This window comes from Polistes fuscatus, unplaced genomic scaffold, assembly GCF_010416935.1.
Source record: "Polistes fuscatus isolate 324 unplaced genomic scaffold, CU_Pfus_HIC Scaffold51, whole genome shotgun sequence".
Lineage (NCBI taxonomy): Eukaryota > Metazoa > Arthropoda > Insecta > Hymenoptera > Vespidae > Polistes > Polistes fuscatus.
Window position 1 is genome coordinate 197,647 of NW_025113131.1, and position 26,077 is coordinate 223,723.

The 26,077-nt window shown below is 30.8% G+C and overlaps 1 protein-coding gene across 1 annotated transcript; it reads right to left on the reverse strand.

The window, feature by feature from the left end:
- Positions 1-22,004: 22,004 nt before the first annotated feature.
- LOC122522721 lies at positions 22,005-24,829 on the reverse strand. The gene is made up of 6 exons (XM_043644004.1): positions 24,688-24,829; positions 24,204-24,639; positions 23,081-24,113; positions 22,647-22,790; positions 22,343-22,553; positions 22,005-22,093 (listed from the first exon to the last, which is right to left on the reverse strand). Exons 1-6 carry the CDS (start codon positions 24,827-24,829, stop codon positions 22,005-22,007), a joined length of 2,055 nt encoding a protein of 684 aa, XP_043499939.1.
- Positions 24,830-26,077: the final 1,248 nt, after the last annotated feature.

Consider the following 26,077-nt stretch of genomic DNA (forward strand, 5'->3'; position numbering starts at 1 on the left):
TCTTTACCCATTACTAATTCTTTCACGATGCAGTCATTTTGACTGCTTTTGGGCAATATAGGTATATACCAAGTTGCAGTCTTTCCAGTATTAATACGAGAAAAAAAAAGCAATAAAAAACCTAATTTCTCTTAAACTATATTTATTCATGTAATATCCTAATCGGTTGTATAAATAACTAATAAAGAGCATAGTAATACAAGCATGGTTGATGATTTGCAATAATCAAAGAACTTCTTAAATCAATTGCCTCATAGATATACTGCATGATGAAGAATGCTCATTTAACGTTTATAAAATGAAGATAATTTTTATTATATATTTTTATTTCTTATATCTTATATTATGCTATCTTATATTATTTTACAAAACGTAACTGCATAGATCTATAAAGTTCTTCTTAACAAAGACCTGAAAATATGTACAAACAATTTTTTCCAAGTTCAATCCAGTAACTCTAATAATAAAAACAAGTGTGAGATATCTCATATTAACATTATAAATAAAAAAAAGAGTTCATTTTACCATAATGTCGGTTGATTGAACATCTGAAACTTATATCGATTTTAATAGTACTACATTCAGTGAAACATACGCAAATTTAAAAATATTTTATTGCGGTTATTCAATCTAAAATGCACAAACAATATAATTTTATAAGAAGTAACCGATCATTACTTTTAATGAGGTAAATATAACCACTTGTTAATTTACTCGATTGTTATACGAATTTCAACGTCTTCACAGAATACAATTCTGAAGCATTGATAATATGTATATAAGACTATAACTCTTATCATTAAGTGAGGATAACCAATAAACTACCATTAATCAAAGTTAAATTATTATTAGAAGATAAGTTGGAAATTCAAGGGACATATGATTCAGGGTCTCAAATATCGCTAATAAATTCAAAACTTATCAAAAAAAAGAATACAGAGAGTGGGAAAAATAAAATATACCTAAAAATGGTTAATGGTGTGAAATCAACGAAAAGTTTAATTACGATTAAGATGAAGATTTTTGAGACGGAAAAGAACATTGACGTATATTTGATAGAAGGAGAAGGTGTAAAAGATTTCATAATAGGATTGGACATGATAAAAACGTTCAAGCTAATCCAGAATGAAAATTTAGAGATATCTCAGAAGAGAGAAACAAATATACAAAAACAAAACGGGGAGCAAATGAGTCCTGGAAATAACAAGACAGAGGTATGTTCCCTAAATTTTAATGAACACGTTGAAGAAAATGACTTCAAGATAAAAATAGACCACTTGGATGGGAAGAAAAAAATTGAAATAGACAAATTGATAAAAGATTACAAAACGGTGTTTGCCAAGGATAAGTATGATATAGGAACAGTCAAGGATTACGAAGCTAGAATAGACTTATCGGTGGATAAGTATTGCAGCAAGAGACCATACAGGTGTACTATTGAGGACAAGAAAGAGATAGAGGAACAAGTGGCAAGATTGTTGGAAGAGAACCTAATCGAAGAGTCTTATAGTCCTTTTGCTGCTCCAGTGACTTTAGCATTTAAAAAGGAAGAAAATAGAAAATCCAGACTCTGCATCGATTTCAGAGAACTGAACAAAATTGTTATTCCACAAGTTCAACCTTTTCCACTAATGGAAGACCTGATAGCCAGAACAAGGAATTGCAAATATTTCACAACACTAGATATCAATTCTGCCTTTTGGTCGATTCCATTGAGGATAGAAGATAGAAAGAAAACAGGATTCATAGTCTTATAAAACGACACATAACACTTATCATTAAGTGAGGATAACCAATAAACTAAAATTTGTTTTTCTGAAAACCAAAATTCAAATTGCTATTTATTATGTACATAATTTAATTACATCAATTACTATATCTAAATACCCTTACCTGAAAACCAAAAAAACGACAATTAAAGTTTATTATTCCCACCTATTCTAAACAGTTTATTTATTTTATATTTATAACGAATATTCTTTACTCCTTTTCACATCTCGTTTATCTTGTATACTTCCCCTTTCCTTTGTTTATCAATCGCTACTCATTTCTTTCTACCGATGTTATTAATCGATCCTTCCAACGAGAGCTGCTTGAAGTGCGACAAAACACATCAAAGGAATACATTTCCTTTACATGTATATTAATGCAAAACTGATTCCTTCTCTTTCTGTATGTTTTGATATTCCCTTGACAGGTTCAGCCACGTTAGCTTGACTTGAAACTAGTTCGCGTTTCCGTATCAACGTCATATGTGCTATGTATATATCTACATTAACGCACGCGCGTTTGATGTACCAAAATAAAATCAAAACGTCTACCTTCAAATTATTCATACGTCAAGAATAAAATTTGAAATAAAATTTTACAACGATTTAAAAAAAATTTTAAGTTACAATTTATTTATTAACAATTCTCTCAATCTCGTGTAGTTAAATCATTAATTATACGAATAGTACCTTAATAGTTAGACGATATTCTGTAAAATCATAACCTTTCCGAGGATATTGATATATATATTTAATCATGTTCTATATTAAAATTATTCTACGTGAAAAAAAAAGTCTACATCACTTTCTTGTATATTCATTGTTTTTTCCATTTATTCTAGCTCGCTAAATCGCTGTCGATAAAAAATAAATAAGATACAAAATTAATTAGGAAAATTCAATTATTTTCTTTCTACTTTAAAAAATACGTCTCTCGAAGAGGTTAACACAAAAGTTTTCAAAATCTTCTAATGATATAAATTATAATAGATATTCTTTGTGAAATATCACTTGATATTATATAATTCTCAGGAGAAGAAACAAATTCTCTTTCTTTTCTCTCCTCAGTCGTTCGACGGAATATAATCGTGATATTATGCTTCTGATGTTCCAGAACATGTATATTCCGATTTATGCAAAAATAGTACAGGCTGTAGTAGGTGCACGAATGAAACTGGAATATTCAGCGGAAAATTTGAACTATGCGATCACGAGCGAACAATAAAAGTTTGCTCGATCGCTCGATCAAAGAATATAAATTGTTTCGTTCATTTTATAAGCGTAACGTTTACAAGGGGACCTTACACTAGGACACCCGCGGATTTTAACAAGCTTTGGTATATTAGTAGTATAATTTTAGGGTGTTATCGCGGTAAAGGGTTTTTTCAAAATGCCCTGCAAATTTTGAGAAAAAAGATTTTAAAGTTTTGATTTTTGTTGTATATATGTTTATATTATCTTAAATTTATCAGTCTATTAAGTGGCGCGCTAGCGTCAGTAGTAAGCGTTCTTGTTTCTCGTGCCGCTAGTTAGTGTTCGAGCCTTCATGAAGGAAGTTTTTTTTAATAATTTTTTTCTATCTGTTTTCAAATATTTTTTCATATTTCTTAATTTTTAAATATATACAGGAAAGAGAAAATTATTTATTACAAAAAGATTTGAAACAATAGATTTTTTCACATCTCGCGCAATTTAATAAAATTATTACATAAAAATCGATTTTTTAAAAGATTTTTTGGAAAACAAACCTGATTAAGGTTTAAAAATATTTCTCTTTCATTTGGTTTTAATAATTTCGAAGCGTACCATGCATATTGAATCATTTTATGAAAAATTTTTGATGACAATTCATGATGGACTTTTACGATAACTATCACTCTGGAATCTGCGTTTAATAAACAATAATAAATGTACAATAAATGTTAAAACTCATGGATATAAAAAAATTATATATGAAATTGTTAATGATTAGAATATATACGATTGTTATTTGTTAGTATATTGAAGATTTATCTATTTTTATATACCTGTTAAAAGATAAAATGTTAACTGTGATTCAAACAATCAATTTTCCTTTATTATTTGCGCAATATCTTAAAAAATTTATTATTTCTAATTTTTTTGTAATAAATAATTTTCTCTTTCCTGTATATATTTAAAAATTAAGAAATATGAAAAAATATTTGAAAACAGATAGAAAAAAATTATTAAAAAAAACTTCCTTCATGAAGACTCGAACACTAACTAGCGGCACGAGAAACAAGAACGCTTACTACTGACGCTAGCGCGCCACTTAATAGACTGATAAATTTAAGATAATATAAACATATATACAACAAAAATCAAAACTTTAAAATACTTTTTCTCAAAATTTGCAGGGCATTTTAAAAAAACCCTTTACCGCGATAACACTCTAAAATTATACTACTAATATACCAAAGCTCGTTAAAATTTGTGGGTATCCCAGTGTAAGGTCCCCTTGCTAGTCCATGGATATTGCGTAAATTTATTAATTACTCTAAGCCAACGTCAAAACGTTACCATAAGCACAATTAGCATTTCCAGCGTAGTAACGAATGTCGAACCATGAATCAGTATTTTCTACCGAGGGATGGAACTAAAAGGTAAAAGAATGAAAAATGAAAAAAGGAAGAAACAATAAAAATTTGGCTTAAATTTTGATAATAACAGTAGAAAGTTGTGAACAATGATAAATTTTACACCTCTATTATTTCACAACCCTTGACTAATAGAATTTTTCATTATTTTCATTCTACAAATATCTAAAATAAACTAACCGAAAATCGAAATGCTACTAACGAAAGTTCGGGAAAATTTTTTAAGGTCATAATAAACGTATCTGATTTCATCCTTTTATTATCAAAATATTTACTTCTATAAGTAATATAATAACCATAATATTCTAAAATAGATATAATCAATTAGAAAATAGTTTTAATATGAATAATTAAATGTTTATAATAACGTAGATATGTACATTGTTAATTAATTATGTTTTAATTTATAAATAAGGTAAATAAATCGATAAAGATAAAAGTTAAAGGACAATTCATTTTATCGTTAAATTATCATAGGCAATTTCGTTAAACGATATTTGGAAACGACGACTGTATGATAAAAGGTTCATATATTAAGATTTTAAGTCAATATCACTTTCACGACAAATGTATTCTTTTTATTTTCTTGAATAGAAAAGAGAATAATATTCACAGGTACAGAATTTCGTCATATTATTTTGCGGAAGAACGTTTCTACGTAATTAGAGGTGAATATAGAGTAGTTGATACTTCTTTCGTAAGATTTATACGGTGGATTTATAAAGTTTAGAGTTGGAAAGGTTACGAATACTTCCAAACAAGAAAGGAAGTTGAACTATTTTAAACTTTCATACCTCACAAGAGACATTTGCTAAAACTTTAACGATCTCGTAAATATATAAATATTCACTTATTTATTAAACATTTTTACCCTATTGTTTGCTCGAGAAAAGATCTTAAGAGTTGATTTAGAAGAATAAATATCCGAAAACAAGATCTGTTCTTCTTTTTCGTTTTTTTAATCGATAAATATATATAGATTTCTCATCAAGCAACGAAAGTAATGAAATCATTCGAATGATCTCAGACGAATAGAATAATGAAAATTAGAATTTGCAAAATAAATATGTCAATGAGCATTATAAACAATTGATTAACATACAGAAAGAACATATCCAGAAAATTGAATATTTTCGTTATTTATCGAATCCTGAGCAATTTAATTTTGTTTAATCCTTTCTGTTACCAACAATAGATAAAATCATTTATCATCGTACACACTTCTTTATATTTCACCAGTTTCAAATATCATAGATAAAAAACTAGGCTCATCTATAACCAATTAAGAAATCAATTCGTCTCTTTTCTTACAACTCCATTGCAGGAAGCCGAATATCTTTACGCAGTCAGTTATCTTTGCGAGTTTATTACAAGCAAGTAATTACTGTTAAATATTATGAGCCTCTTGTTAAAAGCAATCGATTTTAATCGAACGATTGTAATGTAACATTCCTATTATTTGAATCATGCTTCGATGATAAAGTTAAATTAGTGTCCGAAGTCAAATTAACTACGTGACTTATTCGAATAGTGAAACGAGTATCTATGTTGCACATATATAAATCGTCGGAAAATGTATTAAATAAATTCACAGACTAATTTTTGAAAATCCTTATTTAAACCATTTGTACATTCTATAGATGAAAACATGTTTTTAAAAAATAAACTGTTTCATCAAGATTCAAGTAGAAAACAAACTGTAAGATGATTCAACGAATTTGTCACCTTAGTGATCGCATCAGAATATCAACTTAAACACTAGATTTACGGACTGAGCCAATTTGACTCATTAAAATTTGGTTACTATATATATAAAACTTAAATATTATTTTTTAAAAAGATATATGTCGGTTTTTAATTACGTAATGAAATATACGTAAATATTAATTCATCCTCTCTACTCAATCGTCTTCATTCAAACGATGTTTATAAGTCATTAAAAAATAATGAAAAAACTATCCGTAAATCTAGTTTTAAATTCTAGAACTAAAAGGGGATCCCTTTTTGATCCGTTAGAATGACCCCTGTCAGATTTATTTCAAACTTTGCACACTTGTAGTAGGTCCATGAAAATATTATTCGTTGTACTTTTAAAAAAATCTAGATATTGAGTCGTTTTCGGAAAAATGGTGGTAGAGATTTCGCAAAAATGATCTCGTGTGTCTGATACGTCGGATCGATTCTTTGACAGAGATAATATTTTTTTTCTGATCTTTTATGATTTTTGGTTTTTATTATTGTAAAGAATATTATACGACAACAAGAAAAATAATAAGGCTATAAAAATCTTGGGACCAAACAAGCACAAAAATAGCCGAATTCATTATTAGATATCGATAAACAATCATTAAAAAAAATCTATTGCAGTAAAAGAATTCTCTAATTTATGAAAAGAAGAAATCAAGAGAAATGTTGATTTTTCAATATAATGGAAAAATAATTACGTTGGCAAAACGAGGAAACATCACATGCTTTTTAATAAAAATGCACCTTTTTATTATATTCCCTAAAAAATTAATATAACTTCCTCTAGAAAAATTAAAAAAAATAAAATTAATTGAACATACTTTATAATATAATATATATATTATATAGCAATATAATAATTGCCGTCAGCAATTTGGATTAGCTTCCCTGATAACAATTGAGGACTTCGGCCAACAGGAGTTCAATTCCAAATCACAACACACAATATTTGGTAAAACAAAATATATTCTAAAACAACAGTTGATATACAAATTATACACCAAGTTTACACAATTTATGTTTACAATGTTAGAAAGAAAACAATGCGTCGTAGAACAAACGTTAACTAAACGCAGTATTATAAAGATGCAAGAACGTACTCTTATATAATATTTGTACAATTAAGCAAAATTGTGAGTCGGGTGAATTATTAACTATTAGTTAATAATTTACAATAACTGATGGAAAAGTCTGTCTTCCAAGATAATTTAGTAATAATAAAGAAAAGGTAATTTATAGTATAGAGGTTGCCGGTAGACTGGAGAAGAAAGGCTCTATTCTAGAGGAACTGCGGAAGCCGATCGAGGACGACGAAGTTCGCGGAACATTCTCAGGAGTGGCCACATAAACCGGACTTGACATGATCACTGCGCGGCAACTACGTGCTGTTCCAGTGAGTATCCTTCGCGCGATCTATAATATTTTTATGGTTTGCGCGAGGATACCGGAATGGCTCCTCGAATCAAGGACGGTATTTATCCCTAAGAAAGATAACTCTACCGAGCCTGGCGACTTCAGACCGATCACGGTCTCGTCGGTGTCGACTCGATCGTTCCACAAAGTATTTTCGAACCGCCTTGTACGTGCTGTTCCTCTAGATCGAAAGCAAAGAGTCTTTCCTCTTGTCGATGAGTGTAAAGAGAATATTTTTAGCCAGGATATGCTTCTCCGATAAAACAGACGCAATTTTAAGCCCTTACATCTGGCATCTTTGGACATTGCGAAAGCATTTGACTAAGTCTCTCAAAAAACTATTTTCAAATCACTGCGTGCTCATGGAGTTCCGCAGCCTATGGCGGCATACATTGAATAGGTGTATGAAAACAGCTTCACTTCCTTAGTTTGTGAAGGTGAGTCATATGGAAAGATCCATCCGACGTGTGGAGTTAAGCAGGATGACACGCTTTCGCCCATGTTGTTCAACATCGTCATAGATGGAATGCTGCGAGAGATACCGACGAATGTCGGTGTCGAGCTAGGCTCTCACCATTACAATGGTTTAGCCTTTGCAGACGATATCATTTTCGTCGCCTCGACCGCTCAAGGGCTTCAACGGACACTCGACCATACTGTTGGCTATCTATCGCAGTGTGGCTTGAACATTAACGCCACTAAATCCTTCACGATATCGATCCGCAATGTCCCACACGTTAAGAAGTCTGTGGTAGACAGCAATATACGCTTTCAGGCAGCTGGTAGAACTTTGCCCTCAATCAAAAGATCGGATAAGTGGAAGTATTTGGGCGTTCCCTTTACGCCTGAGGGACGCTCATTGTGCAGACCAGAACACCAACTTATGGCTGCAATAAGTAAGCTGACAAAGGTGCCACTCAAACCACAACAACGGTTGTTCGCACTCAGATGTCATGTGCTTCCGGAGTTATACCATCTCCTAACTCTCGGATGCACGCTTCTTAGCACGCTTAAGAAGTGTGACATTCTGGTGCGAGGGGCAGTGAGGAAATGGCTCGCACTGCCCCATGATGTGCCAAAGGCTTACTTCCACGCAAACGCGAAGAACGGCGATCTCACTATTCCATCCTTACGATGGCTAATGCCGCTTCACAGGATGAAGCGTTTGGGGGACCTGGTCATCGGAGGACAGTGCCCGTCTACCTTCATCTCTTGTGAGGTGGGCTTAGTTGAACGACGTTTAAGAGACGGTCCTTCCATCTTGGACTCAAAGTCCAAGATTGAGCGGCGTTGGGCGTTACTTCTACACTCATCAGTTGATGGTAAATCACTAGCAAGCTCGAACGATGTCCCGCTACAACATCAGCTGGTTATTGATGGAATCCGATTTCTCTCTGGTCGGGATTACATCAACACTGCTAAGTTACGAATAAATGCTCTGCTTACTAAATCCAGAAGCAGCCGCGGAAGGATTGGTAGTTTACTCTGCAGGGCTGGCTGTAATGGGACAGAAACGTTGAACCACATTCTGCAAACGTGCCATCGAACACATTGGGCACGAGTGTCCCGGCACAATGCTATCATCTCGTATAGAAAACGTGCGATGACGATAAAGTATGACAATGTGGAAGAAGAACCGCACTTTCGAACTCCTGCGGGTCTCAGGAAGCAAGACCTGATTACAGTAAAGGGGTCTAGTGCCATCGTAGCGGATGCTCAGATCGTAGGAGAACAGAGCAACTTAGCAATGGCACATCCTGGGAAGATAGAGAAATACGCTGGCCATAAGGCAGAAATCCAGGCACGATATGGCGTGATCGATGTGTTATTCACATCGATCACCCTGTCGTGCCGTGGATTATGGTGCCGTACAAGCGTGGAGGACCTCCTTCGAACGAACATCCTCAGGAGGTCCGAAATGAAAGTATTGTCATCTCGCGTTCTAATTGGCAGGATGGCTTACTACAATACGTTTAGCCGATAAACTGCTGTACGGAGGGAATGCCTCCCAAGATCTAGGAACGGGTCGCGCGCAAGTAGCTACTGGGTTGATGAAGGTTCTGCCTGCAATCTCAGGTATAAAGTGCGATGGGGGTTTTAGTCAGTATGGTCGGAGAAACCAGTCAGCCCGACACTACATGTAAGAACATCTTTAGGTATGCGTTATGAAAAAAAAAAAAAAAAAAAAAAAACAAACAAACGCCTAAATCTCGTCATAAATCTTATCACTAATTAGTAAGAGTCATAGTTTAGCAATCAGCGACATCTTAGTGGTTCCCGCTATAAGTATCCTCCTTGAGAGGAGAAACATTCAGCTGCCTCTGCGACTAACGGGTCTTGAGAGTTGCCGGCCCTCTCGACTCTAACAGTTGGCACAAGTAATTCAAAAAAGCCTCGGATGAGATCATTTGCCGGCGAGCCAACTGGCTCACCAGTTGTTACTTGTGCTGAACCTGTTCCCACAAGGCACCCTGACGGGTTCGCTTGCTTGGTGCCCAGTTGTAGCAAGACTTTTGCCACCTCTCCCGGTAAAGGTGTGCATACTCATATATATATGTATATATTAAAAAAAAAAAAAAAAAAAAAAAATTAAAAAAAAGACCAGAAAAAAATTTCTTTCTTATCGGGGAATCGATCTAACGCTTCAGAGACACGAGGATCATTTTTGCGAAATTTCTATTCGTTTTTTCGAAAACGCTTGAATATCTATTTTTTGTAAATACAATAAATATTCTCATGAACTACTACAAATGTGAAAAGTTTCAAAAAAAATCGGAAAGGAGTTACTTTTACGGTCCTCCCATAAGGGTATAACATAGAAATAGAGAGAACCCCCTTCTCCTTTAAACTAAATGCTTTCAGAAGTACCTTATTTTATTTAGCGTTTGCCATGTTTATTTCAGAGAAAACTATCCCTCCGTTATATATTAAGTTCACAAGAACTATCGAAACGAAGGAATTCCAAAAAATATCGAAATACAGGCTATAATTTAACAGAATCTAGGAATAAATCAGGGTAGCAAATAAAGCTGTGAGAAGAACAGAATTCGCAACAGAAACCAATCGCCACGCTGATCTATGTTTTAACAAAATAAGAGAATACATCGTTAACAGTAAACGAACTCCTGTCTTTTACTCTGTCCTTACAACATGGAAGCTTGAAAGAGTACAATTTTATTATCAAGCAGTTTGAGAAGGCGCAGGAGGCATGTGTCCGTGCACAGTATAGAAATTGAAGATTCTTACATGACTATACGAATATATATATACAGTATTCCTAAGGACAAACAATTCACAAAAGCTACAACACTTTTAGTAATAAAAGCGCATTCCACCAAATATCTCAAACCTTATATCAGTTTGATATTTCTCGTAATGCAATAAGGCTCCTAACCAATCGGAGTTATGAGTGTTAATTACTGTATCCAATAATAATTACGAGTCATCTTCAATAAACTCTAACGTCATGTAGTTAAAAAGGATCGGTAAGAATCAAAATCAGCTAGTCAGTAAAATGTAATCAACCTATAAGAACAAATACCCTATAAATCCAGTTTTTGATTAGTTATTAAATCCATATCCTGTATTTAGTGAAACCGATAGTAATTATTAAGTCTGTATTTTGGGCGATGAAATAATTACAATAAATCAATTTCTTTAAGGAAATTAACTTATATCAGTAGCTCTGTGTGTAAATTAATTTGAATTTTATTTGGAATTTTTATTCAATAGGGGAGGGGGGAGGAAAGAGAAGAGGAAAAGTGAAAATATTCTCTCTCCCTTAGTTACACTAAATTTGTAGTATTTAAGTATACAATGCCACAAATTGGCCCTTACTACAGAAAGTAATTCATGCATAAGAAAAAAAAAGAAAAAAATTGCCAGCACTTGATATAAAATTATAATTTTATGACAGTGATAATTATTTAATAATTTTTATAACGGATTATTTATTCCCACGAGTCCAGCTCGCTAGCTCTTTTTCTACTTAAACAATTCTTAAGCTTATAGGAGTAGAATCATTGACACAATTTCAGTGAAAATGAATAGAACCTTTCTCTAAATAACTATTATAAATCCTGACACAGGAGGAAAATATTAAGATTCAATATCAAAAAGTTATTGGTACACGAAAGTTTGGTGAAAAAAATATCTCGTAATTTGCGCGACTTTAATTTTTTGGTTGAATTTAAAACAGAAATTTTTGGAATAAAAAAATTAATGATTCAAGAACTACATATTTACAATCATATTTTTAACAAATGTTATAAGGCATATGTACGAAATTTAAAAGAAATAGAATTGTGTTCCTTCTAAACAAATTAGCTTTTAACATTGTATCCTAACACTTTACCATTTAGTGTTACGAAAGGATTAAAAAAAAAAAATTAAGTATAATTTAAATAAAAAAATACTAGTGACTTTAAAATCCTGTAAAAAAATTTATTTTAAGAAACAATGTCTCCTATCAGATACAGCCTTTAAAATAGTGTAATATTATCCTAAGCATTTTTTTCGTAAAATAAAAAATAATTAGGTTATATTACCAGCTCATAATTGTTATAGACTAACCCTGTATTTACTTATAGATAACGTTAATGTTATAGTTAGATTATATGTAAATGTGAAATGTACAACAGATTTTCATTTCCGTTAAAGTATAATAAATATAAAATAATTGCAAATATATATATAAAAAGGTATCAACGTTACTTAGGTTTATTTGCGAGGAAGAAAAAACGAATGGAAAAGTAAAAGGATAGGTCACATACCAAAGACGACCGTACATGCTATGCCTTTATAGTTAAGTACCTACGTTAACTCTTGCGACCCCGTTGTGGTTATTTCCAAGTAAATAATTAAGTGAGTGTCAATATGTTCGTGATTCACATTTTCAAAAAGTAGCAATTTAAGATTCTTATGTCATAAGTTTACTAAGTGGAGAAGTGAATAAAATTATAAAGGTCGAATAACACGTACTCGTTTTTTTTACTAAATGATTAGGATTTAATATCACTATTACCACTATTACCACTATTACAACTATTATCATTATTATCATTATTACTATTTACACATTATTTTACAATAATTAAACAATTATTTATTCAATTTTAATTATTTATACTTAAACAACCTAAATGTTTACCGTTATAATTTCGTATTAATATTTCTATTTCAAACTGCTGCTTTATTTTCCTTTCACAGCACTTATCACAGCAGGATTTGTAGGGCAATTGTTACGACTCTCCAATAAGGTAAAAGACCTAACCATGAAACATATGTCCCCTCAGATGAGACATTCCAATAGATAGAAAATATTTTGACTACGCATTTATTTAAATTAAATATAAGTATCACTTTTTTTAATTGTAACACCTAACAAATAAATACAACAATTTTACTACTTTAATAATCACTGTGACTTTTAAGAAAAAATTAATTATTATTCGTTCACTTGAAATGCATAGAAATTCCTTTCATTACGTTGAATACACAAATTGCTTGCAAATTTTGCAATTTTGTTTATTATTATCTACACAACGAATTTTTCTGATAACTTTTTATATTTATATGATAGTTTATTAGTTGATAAATAAAATTATATTATCTATTTATGAAATTAATAGTTAAATTATCGAATTTGGAATTTTCCTTCTTATTTAAAATCCACAATCACTTGGTTGCCAACCCAATATTAATAGCGTCTTAATAGTACGTACAGTAAATTTTGAATTGACCGTGCTTATGAGACAAAAAAGATCTATTCCGTAATTAACGGTCTACTTTTATTATTATTGTACGGCTTTATGAGACACGCGAATTATTAATTAGTTTAAACAATAAAATAAATGTAAAATACTTTAGAAAGTATGTAATCGTTTGAAAACAACTTTTTATATTCTTTTTTGAACTTCAAAAGTTAATATTTGCAATTTATTTAATTTTAATGTAGGTATACGTATGGTTATATTAATCTTACCTATATTATGGTCATAGCCATTGTCGCCTCTAGTCATTTAGGGAATATTTAAGAGTGTCAATAGACGCCCTACATCTCTCTTTGAACCGTTGCTAAGAACGCCATGCTATGCCCGCTAACAAAACCGCATTTGCTATTCTCTTCCGCTGGAGAGTACACGCCCCCAGGAGAACAGATATTATACGACAAGAAAAAAATATACAGGGTGATTTATTAACTCTTGCCACCAAGATAGCTCTGAAAGTATGATAATAGCAGAAAAGTTTATAGAACAAAAGTTGCATGAAAAATTCGGGAATATAATATGACGTCAGTTTTTTTTTTGCTAGGTTTAGTCGCTTCAGAGATTTAAGAGTCAAGTTTGGTTTTTTAAATGGAATGATATGTTCCGGCACTTATTTTCTGATAGCGGCTGTCATGGTGAATCCAACAATGTGCAACATTAAGGTATTTGAAGATCAACAAAGGTCAAGTTTGGCGAACCAGCCAGCCCAGCCACGATACAGCTCCTCCGCGTCGTGCTTGCGACAGGGTTACGTCATCCTTCAGGTATCCGACAAAGGACGGAACAGTCAGACGGAATAGTCAGGTTTAATGAGTACGTCATATTTAATAAATATTTTCTGTATTTAATGTTACACATCGTTGGATTCGCCACGACAACCGTTATCAGAAAATAAGTACCAAAACATAGCATTCCATTTAAAAAAACAAATTTGACTCTTAAATCTTAGAAGCGACTAAACCTAGCAAAAATATCATATTATACTTCTGAATTTTTCTTGCAACTTTTGTTGTATAAACTTTCCTGCTACTTTCACATTTTCGGAGCTATCTTGGTGACAAGAGTTAGTAAATCACCCTGTATATAAGCGAGGTATAAGTGTATCCCTTATACTTCCACGTACGAGAGAGAGAGAGAGAGAGAGGTGCATCACCGCGAAAGCAGCAAACCGATGAGAAAGAGAATAAGCGAAGTGTTTAAACTCTCTTGACACTCTACAGACGAGCCAGAAGCGAGATTCATTATTGTATCTATATAGAAGCGAAGCGAGCGAGAGGTGAAGAACCACGTGTCCGAATCTTTGGTTGGACGCTGTTCAGTATTATATCCAATTTATCAATGAGGATTTATATGCCGCGAAGCTTTTCCCTGACGAGCTAATAAAAATATTATATATTTTCTATTGGCTCAATAACGTGTTTTATTTCATATTTTAAATCAACCTTTCTTTTTCCTGATCATTAGCTTATCACAATCACTAGAGACCTCCATTGTTGGGAAAATCTGCGCACAATACAATCAGTGATAGAGGAATATAATTTACTTTATTAGCGTTCGGAAAAAAATTATAATTATTAAATCTGCCGAAAACTAATGCATACCTCACATGTTTAAAAAATTCATTAAAGTGAGATGTTATTAATAACATTTGTTATTCAAGAAAAATAATCTTTGTTTGTTCATTATTTAGGTTCTATTTATTTAAAATTCAAAATAAATTAATGCGAAAGTAAAGAAAGTAGTTTTATTGATATTTTAAATGAAATCTATTCAAAAAAAATATCTGTCATTTCGCTCGACCACCTTTTGTCATCTTTTAACTAAAGTGATAACTCTTGTTACAGTAGTCCATGATTCATAACTTTTTTGTGATTGATCGACCCAACGTGTATCTTTGACATCAAAATTTCCAGATTGAAAACACTTGAACCAACTTCATCTCACGCATATCCTAAAAAAACTTCAAAATGTCCCGACTTTCTTACTCATTGTAATTTATTTTTAAGATGCAATAACTTTTGATTGAAAAAATAAATACACAACTTTCTGTTTTAATTACTCTTCGATATGGCAATTGTTAAACTACATAAATATTGCCAGATTCGATTAAATATTATCAGAGGTATGCGATTTTAAAACTACCTACCGGGAAAATAAGAAAAAAATTTTGTTAAATTTAATATTTATAATATATGTAAAAATAATTTTGAAAAAAAAACCAATTTGTATAATAAAACATAAATCGAACAAATGTATTTATAAACCGACCCGAACTTTAAGGACAACCCAATAAAATATACAAATTGCAATACATTAATGAAAGACTATCACATAATGAGACGTTAACAGTAAATATAAAGTGTAATTTTACCGCTTGCAGTACCAGGTAACGTAACACGAGATAAAGCGAGAACTTTGAAAACAAAAGTACAAAGAGATAGAAGAGAGAAAAGAGTCGACCCAACGTGTATCTTTGACATCAAAATTTCCAGATTGAAAACACTTGAACCAACTTCATCTCACGCATATCCTAAAAAAACTTCAAAATGTCCCGACTTTCTTACTCATTGTAATTTATTTTTAAGATGCAATAACTTTTGATTGAAAAAATAAATACACAACTTTCTGTTTTAATTACTCTTCGATATGGCAATTGTTAAACTACATAAATATTGCCAGATTCGATTAAATATTATCAGAGGTATGCGATTTTAAAACTACCTACCGGGAAAATAAGAAAAAAATTTTGTTAAATTTAATTTATAATATATGTAAAAAATAATTTTGAAAAAAAAAAACCAATTTGATAATAAAACATAAATCGAACAAATGTATTTATATAAACCGACCCGAACTTTAAGGACAACCCAATAAATATACAAATTGCAATACATTAATGAAAGACTATCACATAATGAGACGTTAACAGTAAATATAAAGTGTAATTTTACCGCTTGCAGTACCAGGTAACGTAACACGAGATAAAGCGGAGAACTTTGAAAACAAAAGTACAAAGAGATAGAAGAGAGAAAAGAGTAGTAGGTTTATATTTGCTTTAATGGAACATTCTAAAACTACAAAAGAGTTTATCATAACTTTTTATCAAAACACAGTAGATCTTCGCTTATTTTACATTATTTAATTATTTAAATATATCGCAAAATTGAGCTACTTTGAACAATTTTTCGAAGACTGCTAAGGCTTAACAATTTACAAGTATTAAAATATAAAAAAACAAAACTGTGTGTTCCTTAAATGCCGATAGAAGCGAAACTTGTATTTATCGTGTTAAAAATAATTGATCCATATATAAATATGTACCTATTGCGAGAAAATGAAACTAAGAAATAAAACGAGAGAAAAAGATAGAGAAATTTAATAATTTAAAATTTTATTGTCAATTTCTCGAAAAGTATTTATAAAATTATTATTGATTCTATTTTCACCTCTTCTATTTAAAAAAAAAAATTATACGAGTAGCTTATAGTAACTAAAATACAGTATATTATATTTTTATAATTATAGTATATTTTATTAGTTATTATATTTTGGCATTTAATTATAATAATTATTATTTCATATATAAGAGATCTTTACATTAACTTTGTTATCTTTTTGGCCAGTTTTTTCGGATATCAGATGAAAAATATGTTATCTCTTAGAGCTCTAAGATAACTTTGTACTCAGCAGGTTATACTGTATACTTTTTAAAATCTAATTATCAGAGGTTTTTAACTTATGGATACTTAGTTCCAAGATAAATATACATCCGATATGTTTTTATACAAATTTTTTGTACACGATTTTAATTTAACACGCATATTAACAGTTTACTTTGAAAGGGTGTAAGTCCATTTAAAAAAAAAAAAAGATCACGTAATTTATATTTAATTTAGCATAAACTTTTGTTTATAACTAGTTGGTGCTTAATTCCTTTAAAAATGCCAATGCTTTGTCCAAGTTAAAATTGGCCTGTAAAAGAATTACGTAGAAAGAAATTTATATATGTAAATTACATATTGAGATAATTAGTCGAAACACTATCTAAAATAATTTTTTACTTTGTTTTTTTTTTACAAAGTTTGCATTAGGCTGTTATCTGAGAAGAAGTTAAACTTCTAGAAAATTAAAATTTCATTTTAAGAATATAAAAGAAATAACATTTTTTTTACATATCTTTATAAGATATAAACATATCTTAATATATAAATATATAAGTAATATATAGTGTTACCCCTGTTTTGAGCCGTCCCTGGAAAAAGACGTGAAGGCCGTTTCCAGGCAACGAATTGTTGATCGGGAGATCTTGACAGGAGCTCGGAAGCACGGACGTGTTTGTATTACGGGAAACTGTAGAAAGGGCCTTAACGGTTGTAAGAGTCCGCGCTGTTGAATAAAGTTTTTTGTTATTTTACGTAATCTGTGTTTTGGGCGGGAGCGTTACAATATATTGCAATATGTAGAAAATATGCTGTTTCAATTATGTGTTTTTATGTTGCATAAGCTTTTTTTTATAGTGGTATAAGTTTAATTGAATAGTATATTAGTTTGAATCAGGAATGCACAACTTCTTTCATATTGTTAATAACAAAGTAGACACACTAAATATTTACGAATTCATCATAAAAAAGTTTCACTTTAAAATCTTAATGCAACAAATTTTTAATTTTTAATTTTTCCCCCGAAGTAAAATAGTTATAGAACCTTATTTTTCATTAGTCGTTTTTTATTATCGAATAATAAAATTAAATATGCTTGTATTTTATAAATATTATTCAAATTCATAAAAACATTTAACAATATTTTTAATTCAATTCAAACTAAAACTCTAAGTATCTCAAAATCGAATAATGGTTTTATACCATTAAAAAAAAAAACAATTCATACCCAAAACTTTTTATGTTTATTTATCTTACATTTTAAAGATATTTTTTATTTGCAGATGTGTACCGATTGAGAATCCTCTTTGTTAAACAGGTTATGATAGTTCTGACGATATTATATACTATATAGAGAGGAGAGGAAAAGTTGCTACATAGACGACAAAATTGAAAATGAGAGGAAGCTTTGCTCGTTCTCGATCAAAGTGATGAAGACCCGAGCTCGTGTTCGATCAAGTTTATGAACATTTAATCGAGAAAGGTGAACCGAATTTCAAGTTGAAAAAGTTATAGAGAGAGATAAAAAGAAAGAGTTTTAATCGAATTTAGAATTAATTTCAAGATCGTCCATTGGTAAGAATTTCATTCATGTTAATTTAATAATTTTACTTTTCTAAAAAAAAGGAATCTTTTTTTACGTAAATAATTTTAAAATCATTAAATTAAAAGAATTTTTCTAGAATTTGAATAACTCCGTATAGTACGGCATTTTTATAGAATCGTTTCGTTTTAGTAGAGTTTGAGAATTGGAGAGAACTCTCATAAAACAGGGTATCCTAGAACATGGTTTCACTTTAACATGGTTTGAGAATAGACGAATCCCCAAACAATACCGTACGTCATGTGAGTACAGAGAAACAGGGTCGTCAAAATAACACAAATTTATTTAAATAAAAACATAACAAAAGTATGTATGTAGGTTTAATGAATATATATAGTAGGACCTTGATTAACCAGCGTGATCAAAGGACAAACGACACGGATAAATAATAAAAGTTCAATGAATAATCAAAATTAGGGTTGAATTATTTTAAATAGGATTCTTGTATGCAAAAAAGACTTTTTTACTATGACTTTTTTATAGTATATATGTACTCAATTATGAAAGTGGTCTAAGTTAAAATTAAAAAGAAAAAAAAAGGGGGGGGGTTTATCAGTTATTTCACACCACATTATTTTAAATCAAATTAATTCAATGTAATTTTCACTATATTGTCAAAAATGAACCATTAGATAATAGTTGTTATATTTACATTATATGGAATTCATTTAGTGTCCAAATGTAATCTTTTAAATATCTCGAAGAAAGAGATTATGACATAAACTAGTTTAATAATTATGGTCAAAATATGTATATGTGTATATATTTTATTTACCCAACAAACTAGCTATAGAAACGTATGCTACTCGCATCAGAAAAAGATTAAAAAGGAAATGTCCAATGTACATAAAAATTGAAAAACAGTAAATGAATAAAATAAAAAAAATAAATTTATATTTTATATATATATGGATATGTTTCATATGTATATATTATTATTATATAATATATTATAAAAATATTATAATATTCTATTAATAATATTATAGTAATAAAATTATTTATATTTATATGTATATAACATTATGTAGGATGAAAGAGACCGTTTCTCGGAAATGCATTTGTTTGTTTAGGTACGGGATACCGCTTAAAGAAAGAGTCGGTCGTCTGAAGTTTTGTCGCACCGAACCTTTCGAATATTCCCTATCGAAAGTATAGAAATAGTCTGGATGTTTAATATTCGGAAATAGTCGGGAAGTTTCAAGAAAGATAGAAGAAAATATAAAAGAGAAGTAATTTGTAGTTTTTCAGTTCACAATCAGATTGAATCAACGTTAGCTAATAGTGTGTAACATTATACTCCGTGTAATCTAAATAAAACCACCTTTCATTTATTATTCACTACCACTTTTACTATACGTATAGATTTATAAATAATATCTATATTATGCATATGAATTTATTACAAAATAATATTTATATTTTCTTATTTTATTAGAATATTGTTATCTGTTTGCATTTTTATTGTTTTATTAATTTACCACTTAAAAATGCATTTTTACGCAAACATTTTATTTATACTAATCTTATTTATAATTTAATATAATTGTTTTTTATACTTAATCTTGTTTTGTTACAACTTCCAACAAATAATTACGGAATTCTCTTATAATGAGTGTAATTTAAAGATAGAAGTACAGTTGTTGAGTTTGTTGAAATAAATAAAACACATGTATTTATTATCAGAGATATCCTAAATTTAGGGAAATCAGTTTTTTTTATAAAGTTGTATTTATGCAAATATACCCAATAGAGAAATTAACGGGGATAAGACAAGAGATAACCATGATCTTGGTTAAAAAGACGTCGGATAAACGCAAACTTGTTAATCAAGTTCTATTATATATGTATGTATAAAGCATAAACATTTTTCTTCTTAGATTGTGCTATAGTAGTGAAAAATACTTAATCGTTCATCAACTTACTAATTAGCTTACAAAAATTGCTTTAATAAAGATGTTCCTTTTAATTATAAGAATAAAATAAAATTGTTATTTAATTTTAGAAAACCAACTAACTACCTTTTTGTATTACTTATTCGTATTATTATATAACATAGTATTTTTAGTAATCATATACGGTTTTATCCGAGGTTTTCTTGTAATATATGTTAAAATTTCTTCATGTTATCATGGCGTGTTGTTATCTTACATAGCCAACTAATTATATTAATGCTCGTACTTGACATACATCCATTTATTTTTTATGCGATGAAAAGGACTTTGTTTCGGAATTATCAAGAAATTTTCAAGAGAATGGTTACGTAAAATACGCCTGGATCTCGTGCTTTTGCAGTTATCCTTACACACCCCAAGGAGATATCACGGACTTGCAATTCTATTCTCAAAGTATGATACATATAATGTCCTCGATAGAGATATTCCATTCCTTATTGAGAATATTTTCCGATAATGTTTGAAATACTCAAAATCAAATAAATATTATAAAGAAAGAAAAACCAAATGAATAAATCCTTTTCGCTAATAAAAACAATTTTTATAAAGTTAATAAATAACGAAGACAATTGAATCAATAGGGACACTAGCGAAAATGACGTATATTTCTGTTTAAAATCTATAATTCGAGTTTTACCGATAACTAAAATTATTTAGAAAATATCCTACACATTTACTCAAACAATTGGGAATATTTTATTAAAAATTGTTATGAAATTTATACCGCTTATTACACAACAACGTTCTATTCGAACGGAAAACGAAATTTACTTTATAAAAATGATATATTATCGTGAAATTGCAAAAAAGCTGTTTATTAGAAATACAGAAAGATAACGTGGGAGAGAAAGTTACGTGGATGGTCAGTTAATGCAATACGAGCTTGAAAATAAAAAGTTACGTACTACCAAGGTTTTTTATACTTAGCTTTTGTTGAGGATGCCATATACACCCAACTTGCTTTTAATTTTTGTGAAAGTCATTGTTAGTTGTGAAATTAAACATATATGACAATGAACGTTTCCTGCGTTAAAAACTGGAGAAAATCGTTAATACAAGATAGATTCGAGTATATAGCGGCATAGTTTTATTTGATCATTTTTTATTTCTATATACGAACTCTGCTCGGAAAGAAAATAGGAATTATATAATATCACACTTCTTCGTATTTATAGGGATAAATAACCGATCAAGGTCAAGTTGGAATCTCGTTGTCAGATATGTATAAAAAAAAAAAAAATTTAGTTGCTACTGTTACATTACGCTGAACCGTGAAGCCCACCGCATAAGAAAACTATTTGTATGGTAATTCTATGGAGATAAAGAATTCTAAATGTGTTGATAATCTAAAATAAATATATATATTTTTTCGATTTCAGGTTAGAGGCGATAGAAATAATTGTAAAATATCGTTATAATTAATATTGAGCTTCGCCTGCCTTCGGCAGGCTCGCTCAGTATTACAATTATAACTCAAGCTTCGTTCTCAGGATCACTCTGTAGATGTTCAGAGCAACAATGAACATTATCAACAATATGATTAAAATTGAAATAGACTTTATCTAGATGTAATAAAAAAATATAGAATTATTAGTATTTATTTATTTATTATTTTATAAAATTGTTAACATAACTATTTAATTATTAAGACAAAATTGAATTTGCAAAACATTTTTATCGGCGATGATTGGTCGATTATAAAATCTTTCAAAAGTCTTTGAATTTTCCGACCAACCAGCTAAATTTTTAATAATTTTTAAGGGCAGAAGAGGTAGACGCATGTCTTAAACTATGGGAAGAAAAATTATTACCAATACAACCTTGTAAGAAAGCTCGAATCCAACTACTCACAGTGTCTTTTGAAGCATTCTTATAAGGTTTAACAGTTGTTAGAAATAAATTATCTGGATTTTTAACCAGTAAAGAAGTTTTTTCTAAATAAAAATCTAAAGTTGATACAACACATAAATTTAAATTATTATGGTATTTTGGTAATAATAATAAAGGTTGTAAAGCACCTTGCTTAGAAGTTTTAATTTTATCCGGGATTTCAATTTCAAAATTATCATTATTTTTAATAATATTAGACCTTTTGATAAAAGCAATTGTTTGTACTCGGTGTGCAGTGACTAAAGCTAGTAAAACAGCTAATTTAGTTGTAAGTTGAGGTAGATCAAGCTCATTTAAAGGGCTTAAAGCTTCCAATTCTTTTAATATTGGATCTAAACTATAGATTCGGTCATAACGAGGTTTAGCAGGCTTAAAATTATATGTACCTTTCAAAAGACGGGAAACCAAAGGGTTTTTCCCTATATTAATATCGCAGACAAGTGACAGGGCAGAGCGAGCAGTGTTGAGAGTACTGTAATTAGCAACCCTCATTAAATTTATGTGTTAAGAAACAAATAACATCATTTTCTTGAGGATGAAAAGCATTAATATCTTTTGAGGAACAATAAGAAACCCAATCCTTAATTGGTTTGGAATATTGTCGTAGAGTAGAGCTTGCAATTGAATTAATAAGAATTCAATAGCGTCATCATTCACACCTCGTTGCTTGAAAGCTTGCCGGATAATCGCGCAGCCATTAGAGACATTTTTTGAGCCAGAGGATGTTGAATCTTCCTACAAGGAGATCGAAGAAGATTAACATCTGGATGGAAAATAATTGGCTCTGAGTCTAATAATGATAGCCATAAAGGATACCATGGCTGACCACACCAATTGGGAACAACCAAAATTCCACAAGCCTGGTCCGTTTGAATTTTCTTTAAAGTTTTTAAAATTAAAGAAAAAGGAGGGAAAGCATAAAAGTAGTACTCGTTCCAGTCAACAGTAAAAGCGTCAATACAGAAAGCTAATGAATCTCGGTGCCAGGAGCAGTATTTCTCACATTTATTATTGGAATTGGAAGCAAAGAGATCAATTTCTGGTTGGTTGAATTTGTAAACAATGTTTTGAAAGGCAAAGGGAGATAATTCCCATTCTGTATCTATATTATCGATACGTGAAGCCTCGTCTGCCTCATTATCCTTGGAAGGAATATATGAAGCAAAAAGCCAGAGATTTCTTTGCTCACACCATTCCCAAATTTCGTAAGTAAGATCATTTAAGTATTCGTATTTTGTTCCACCCATTTTATTTATATATGCTATTGCAGTAGAATTATCAACGCGTAATAAAATTTCACAATCAAATAAATTAGATGCAAAAGTTTTTAAACCATTAAAAACAGCTAAAAGCTCTAAATAATTGATGTGAAAAGATTTTTCATCATTATTCCAGTGTCCAAATACTACTTGACCATCGCAAGTAGCTCCCCATCCAGTGGATGACGCATCAGAAAATATAGTTGTTGAAAATTTAGAACTTCTGATCGGATTATTTGAAATAAAAATATTATTTAACCACCAATTAAATTCAGGGGTTAAAGAAGAAGAGATTTTCATGACACAATCATAATTGTCGTTAGCTTTCAATAATTCGAGGTAACGTTGACGTTCGAATTTTTTAGAGTGAAGCCAACCGTAATTAATTGCTGGACAAGCTGCAGTTATATTACCCACTAATTGTGAAAATTCCCTGATTGAACAATAAGTAAGATTTTTAAATTTTAAAAATAAATCGTGAAGATTATTTCTTTTTTCCTTAGTTAATTCAATAGTCATTTGCTGTGAATTGAAAATGAAGCCAAGGAATTTACAAGATGTTGAGGGATCAAGATTACTCTTTTTTAAATTTAATATAAAACCTAAAGATTCTAAAAATTCTCGTGAAACCTTTATGTTTTGCGAACAGAGATATCTTGAAGTCCCAACAAGCCACCAGTCGTCTAAATAAACAACAGATAACCAACCTAAAAGACGTAAGTGACTAATTACAGGCTTCATAATTTTCGTAAATACCCATGGAGCAGTACTTAAGCCAAAGGGTAAACAAATAAATTCATAGAGATGACCTTGCCAATAAAATCTTAAAAATTTCCAAAAATCTTTATGGATTGGAATCATTAGATAAGCATCTTGTAAATCAAAACTAGCCATAAAACATCCTTTTGAAATAAGTTTAAGTACAGTACGAAAATCTTCCATTTTAAAATGGATTGTCTCTATAAATTTATTTAAATTTTTTAAATTAAGAATAAATCTCATTTTACCATTTTTTTTGGGAACGAGGAAGATACTAGACAAAAATTGTCCATCTTCCTCAACACACTCTTGTACAGCTCCTATGGATAAGAGATCATCAATAGCTTTCTGCATTTTAATATTGTCATCGTCAGAAAAATTATCATTCATAGGTATAAAAGACTGTGTCGGAATAGAAGTAAAAGGGATTTTATAACCTGATATTGACTCCAAAATAAATGGATCAGAGGTTATATTAGACCAGGCGTGTAAAAAATTTTTTAAACGACCGGCGATGACACTCACTTCTACTTCGTGGTCGATGGCGGATTCGGTTGAGCTGAATGAGACTGAGTCTGAGACCGAGCTCGTGAGCGGGTCGAAACTTGGTTCGTCTTGTTGGAAGCTGGTGCCGCAAGTTGGAAACGGTGGAAGCCCGCCTGACTGTGGTTCCCGCGTGTCGCAGACGGGCCTTTCCAATTTAAAAGATTTTTTGACGCAGGAAAACTTTTCTTTGGAGTTTTAATTGATAAACCAGTTTTTTCAACAGCAACAGAATTCTTGATGCGTTTACCAAGATCCTTACCAAAAAGGAAATCATCGGTGATTGAATCTTCGAGTACAGGTTTCCGCTTTCATCAACGCAAGGATAAATCTGCGAGCGTCTTGACTTGCCAATTTGATAAAAGGATTCACACAACAAACTGCTGGAATCACAAAGAATCTGTAGCAAATCATTTTTATCAATGGGATCTATGTCATCATTGATTATCATGGAAATAGCTTGTCCCAAGCCAACGAGACTACGACCGCATAGATCTTGATTCGATGATAAATTTTATCTCGAGTTTTAGCCGTCTTGTGTAAGAGTGGGGTTAATTCAGGGTTAAGGATGGGAGGTGACAAGGAACAATTTCCTTTGTTAGGATATTTTTCAATCAAGGAAGTTTTGACATCCTTTTCTAAGCCTGATGAAACAATATTATTCCAGCAAGCAGATAGTTCGGAATGGATTTTGTAAGTCTTATCTTTCGAAAGACGTTTCTCCTTACCGAGCATCTTGAGTATGGAATTACTGAGGATGGGATCTTCAGAACCCTGCGTCTCAACAGACTCGTCTGACGCCTTAGAAACGGTTGGTGGGACGTTTTTAGTATCAGGATCAGAGAGATCAGACTGCTCTTGGTCGTCATCAATAGAGTCTGTAAGAGCAAAAAGAGCTAGGTTAAGAAAAGCGACCAGTAAATGATAAATTTACTGATGCAAAAGTGAAAGGAAGGATTACAAAATCCAACATCACTTAAATTTTAATTCTTAACCCAGTCAAAAAGGACAACAAAATCAATGAAGATTTGTTGCCCAAAAATGTGTTAAAAAAAATAAATAATTACCCTCAGAAGAAGAGTCATTGCCAGAAAG